The sequence below is a fragment of the Penaeus japonicus genome, unplaced genomic scaffold (assembly GCF_977035675.1).
Source record: "Penaeus japonicus unplaced genomic scaffold, GWHDUDI00000001_assembly GWHDUDI00000039, whole genome shotgun sequence".
Lineage (NCBI taxonomy): Eukaryota > Metazoa > Arthropoda > Malacostraca > Decapoda > Penaeidae > Penaeus > Penaeus japonicus.
The window spans coordinates 23782451-23787736 of NW_028234441.1; the positions used below are offsets into that span (position 1 = coordinate 23782451).

Here is a 5286-nt window from a genome sequence, read left to right on the forward strand (position 1 = left end):
CACACAAACAAACACACACATAACAGACGCAAACAAACTGACGACAACCACATATAACAAACAACAAATATCCCTAAATACAACAAACAGACACATTGATCAAAGCAAAAAGGAAAAAAAAAATATTAAACCATTCAGTCAAATCTACCCAAGTGCATGATGACTTCAGTGCTTTTAGACGAATTACATTTACTTACAAGAAGGAAGGAACGTGCTTGAAGAAAGTGGTCTCAAGGGAGACATTCCTTGCATAGGTCTCGTATATAATAACAAGGACAACGTACATCTCTTCGAACAAATGTAGAAAGAGTTATGATTGAGAGTGAATGGGGTTCACATGAGGTGTAATTGATCCGTTTCGATTAAATCTTCATCAGATTTATAAATCCCTTTTCGGTAGGGAAATATTTTTACAAAAAAAAAATGGTTTGCTAAAGGTGAGGCATCATTTTTTTTAACCTTTGTCTCACCTTTCTATAGTTTTTTTTTCATCGCCCATTAAGAGAAAAGATAAATTTGTCTATACTGAAGAAAGATGTGACTTTGATTTCTTTTTTATATTTGGGAAATATTTTCTCAAATTTGTGATATATATCGAAGCCAGACTAGATAGAATAGACATAAGAAAATCGTTGTACCTGGAAACTAGTCACGTGCTGTTTTTTGATAAGATGGCTGACTATCTTATTCGTTTTTGTATTCCTTCAGTGATTGTTTAAGGTCTTTTTTAAAGATTTAGCTACTTTCCATCTGTAGATAAATGTTTTTTTTATACTGAATTATATTTTTTTATAATTAAAGATTCAATGATACTTGATTTCAAATATATGTTCAATCTCAAAGTCTATGATAGTAATCAATTTGTTTTCCTGCTGAATATTCTAATCTATATCAATCTTTCCATATAAAAAAAAAAATATTCTGAAACTCAGGTAAGCATTATAGGACAGGAAACAGCCGCACATCCAAGAATATATATAAACAGATACTACAGAAGTCGGGCAAGTAACCTGAGGGGATAAAGGACACAAAGAAAGATCCTTCCTTCAAAACCATCCTATTTGTAGACCCCCCCCCCCAATTCCGATTTTATAGGCAGATGCATCTCCCTATAGAAAATCTGCAGACGTTCCCAAGAGCAATGGAAGCGACAAATCAAATGGCCAGAGGATAAAAAAAAAAAATAAATAAAATAAAATAGATAAAAAGGCGACATTCAAGACCATCCCGGTACAGAGCCACCCCGAATGTAATTTTGTAGGAAGATGCATCTCCTTAACTTTTTTTTCATTTAAGATATTTTCGATCACCACTCAATACTTTTTCATTAGAATTTCCGATAACAGTGATGACCCAAGGAACTCTTGAAAAAAAAAAAGTATTTATATACACCATCTCCACACTTACAGAGCAGCTGTGGTTTGAATCTCTCTGTCGGCATGTTTAGGGTTCGCCGTCTGCACCTCACTGTGTCCCCTGGAGGGTGGGGTTGTCTGAACCTCAAGGGTGGTCATAGGCATACTTTGAGTCTCTGGTTGACTGCCGTGTGAAGGTCGCTCCGTTGTCTCGACTGGTGGCAGGTTGACAACAGCGCCAGGTGTGTGTTCCGTTTTGGGGGAACGACTGGTGTTGGAGTGCATGGAAGGTATATATGTTTTGTGTTAGATTTTTTTTGTTTTTTTATATATCCCTTTCTTTCTTCAGAGTAAATGAGAGTACAAGAGGTTTAGATTCAGTAGATGGTTAGTTAAATGTTCCACGTTGTCCAGTAAGGAAAGATAAATTGCGTTAAAAAAAGATAGCCTCGAGTATGTCAAGAAATACGAGGTTTCAATCGTCATCGGGTTTTTTTCTAGATTCTTTACTATAAGAATGTTAATCTAATCATTTCTAGAAATCAAAGGAGCGTGCAAGTAAGCAGGAATGCATAAGCATGTAAGCATCAGACGAACCAGATACAGAAGCACAAAGAATATGCTGTCATAAGAAAATCAGTTTATATGTGTATATGTATGTATGCATACACACACATACACACACACATATATGTATGTATGTATGTATGTATGTATGTATGTATGTATGTATGTATATATGTATATTTGTATAATTTATATACGTATATATGTATGTGTACTTGTTTGTATATTTATATTCATATGTATACGTATATGTATGAATATGTATATGTACACAGCATTCATTACATACACTGGCTTCATTTTATTACCAAGTTTATGTTTATTTCTTTTGCAGCTACTTCTTGCTTTAGTTGATTTGGTCGGTCTGTTCCATTACAAGTTTAATTCCCAACAGTATTATATTAATCATGTTAACGTAAATACGGGTCACTGTATAGATATAGGAATGCAAGAAGTCGTTACAGTGGCTCTGCAAGGTCGTAGTTGTGTAGTAATTGGAGGAAAATATGGAAGCAAAAACAAAAATAATTGTTGCAGGATTGATAGTTGTGATGTAATAGTCTTCGAATGTGTTTTAATTAATTGCAAGTTTCTTATTTGTGTCATAGTTTTGGTAGAGATGCAATACAGGTCAAAGAAGTAGCAAATGCAAATAAAAGGTGCAGTTTGTTAGTAGCCAAGTTGCAGAGAACAAATTGCAGAAAATCATCACGAATTATAGTGACTTTAGTGATGAGAGATCCAAGTCCAGAAAAGAAATTGGAATAATAAATATTAATGATATTCTTCAAGTCTTTTTTTTCTTGAAGGGTTAGAGAAATTGTCGTCTAAGGATTTAACTCATGCTTATCATTTTATTGATCTATGTCATAAACGATGCAAACTAGTACAGCTAAAGAGGTCATTCACATTTCTCTATTGTCATGCAGGTAAGGCATTAGCATATTCATCAAGCAAATCATGCAGGTAGCAACACGGATGCAAATCAACATTGTTCACATCTGTTCTTATCATTCATCCACTGACATTATAAACTTCTGTAACAAATATCATCCACATAACGGGGAAAAAAATAAAATTCCAAAAAGTATGGTTTCACAAAAATCATGGGTAAATTAATAGTCAAAAATGCTTTTCAAATGCATATATCAAAAATTGAAATGCATAAAAATGGGAAAAAAAAGGATTGATAAAGACTGTGTCAAGAACAAGGACAAAAACTGGAAAATTTGATAAAAAATATATGTAAAATTATATACATATTATATGTAAATATACACATGTATATACATGTATATACACCAAAATTTTGCATTTCAAACCACACGAATGCAGCAAATCTTCGCTCAACCATTTTCCAAAGAGCAAAACCAGCTCGCGCTCACACCAACCCCAGAAAAAAAAGCTTTTAGTAATTTCACGTGTCGAAGAAAGCTTAGCCGCTGTGAAAGCATATTAAGCGGGTATTACACAATGTTCAAAAGATACTTTGAAATTTCAGAATCACATATAGTGTCTATACTTAACTGAGCCTTTTCTTAGATATAAATTCTCAAGACGGAAAAAAATAATGGCTTTATTTGTCCTTATTGAATAAAGCTTTTGGAATCGTATTCCTGATATCAATAATTTCTAAAAGCGTATGAATATTGGATACTTATGCGATAACCAATTGGCGTAATTTTGTTATTTAGCGATAAAGGTGATGATCGTAGAAGGTAAAACTAATTTGCATATTGAGTGATACCCGTTATATTCTGAAAGCTGTGGTTCTTGTTTTAATTTACAAAGGAAGCCCATTAACCTGAAAGCTAAAACCTGTGATTTGATGTTAATATATTATCATGTAAGCATTTTTTTTAAGATATAGCAAAGAAAAATAATAATGATAATAGTAATAATTTCAGGAATAGTGGTGATAAAAGACATATTTAAACGATAAGTAAATTTAAATTAAAAAAACGGGGGAAAAAAAAAAAAAAAAAAAGGGTAATGAAAAAAAGAAAATTTTTAAAATTTTAAAAAAAATAATAATAATAATAATTATTTTAAAATTAAAAAATTTATTTTTTTAATTATAACGAAAATGATCCCAAACAGTAATAACAATTACAATAATAATATCCATAACAAGAGAGAAAAAAAAAGGCAAGAAAGACGACCATCCGGCCTACCGATTAAAGCCCTTCTGAGGAACGTGGACAGCCGGGGTCAAAGGCTTAGGTCGTTTCCGGTCATCGGAGGTCCTTGCCATTTTGACAGGTGTCGTGGGTCTAATTGGAAGAACAAGCGGAAAGGGGCAAAGGGTTCTAGCGGGCGTACACCCTGTTCCTTGGGTTGTAAAAAAAAAGCGTTCCATTGAGAATTTTGGAAAGGTCTTGTGGGGGAATTTTGTGAATGGGTTTGGTGCCCCCGACTGTTTTTTTTTTGTTTTTTGACGTTGGGGGGTTTTTGGATTTTACAGTTTGCGGCATAATTTTGAAGTATGAGGGTGGTTGGAAAAAAATTATGTTTTCAAAAAATGTGGGGATGTTGTGGTATGTTATCAATGTCATGCAAGGAAATGTACTGATACTGTTTAATGGATCAAGGAAAAATTTCTTTTTCTTAATTTATAAATTTTTTTCAGACACCCAAAAAAGTTGCGATTTGGGTTGGCGATTTTAAAATTTACAGCCAAAAGATGTGTAATTTATGTTTTGGAATAGGGAATGCTTCACTTTTTTTTCAAAATTATGGCAGGTACAGGGAAGCTGACGACCCTACCATGGTTTAAATGTAGCCTTTTGATTATTCATACATGGTTTATGCCCTAAATAGAATACCAGTAAAACCCTTATGTTTCAAATGAATGTTAGTATGTAGATGCGTGGAGGGCAATTATTTCTAATCATGATAGTGCATTATTAGTGTCAGTATATTTCCTTCCATAAACTGAGCTGTAAGTTAGGAACTGTTAAAATGAGCAAAGTACCAGAAAGACTTAAAGGTAAACAATACCTGAAATTTAAAAGACTCACTGGGAACGTCCTTAAGGTTCATTTAATGAAGAAAGATCTACTTTTGTTTAATTTCTTTTCCTTGAGACACCTAGGGAATTACCTAACTGTTTTTTTTTATTAGGAACACTGAAGTATATAAGTACAGGTGTCATAGATAATCTTTGACAGATATAGAAATGCAAAAAAAAAAATAATAATAATAACAAATAATGATAATAATTTAAAAAACCCCACCAATTTTGTCCCCATGAATTTTAATCAAGGGGTTTGCCCCTCCCTTTCCTAATAAACAATTCCCAAACATTGCAAAAACTTTATTCTTTTGGGTTTGACAAAATTTTCCAAAAATACTTGAATCTACC

At 32.9% G+C, this 5286-nt stretch overlaps 1 protein-coding gene across 1 annotated transcript in view; it reads right to left on the reverse strand.

The window, feature by feature from the left end:
• Window positions 1–4195, reverse strand: part of LOC122250496 (uncharacterized) — a gene marked incomplete at its 5' end in the record, with an annotated part of 14855 nt that extends 10660 nt beyond the window's left edge. Inside the window, 2 exon segments of the mRNA XM_086533577.1 lie at window positions 1408–1623; window positions 4097–4195. Coding sequence (XP_086389703.1) covers window positions 1408–1623; window positions 4097–4195 — 315 coding nt within the window.
• Between the last annotated feature and the right edge of the window lie 1091 nt (window positions 4196–5286).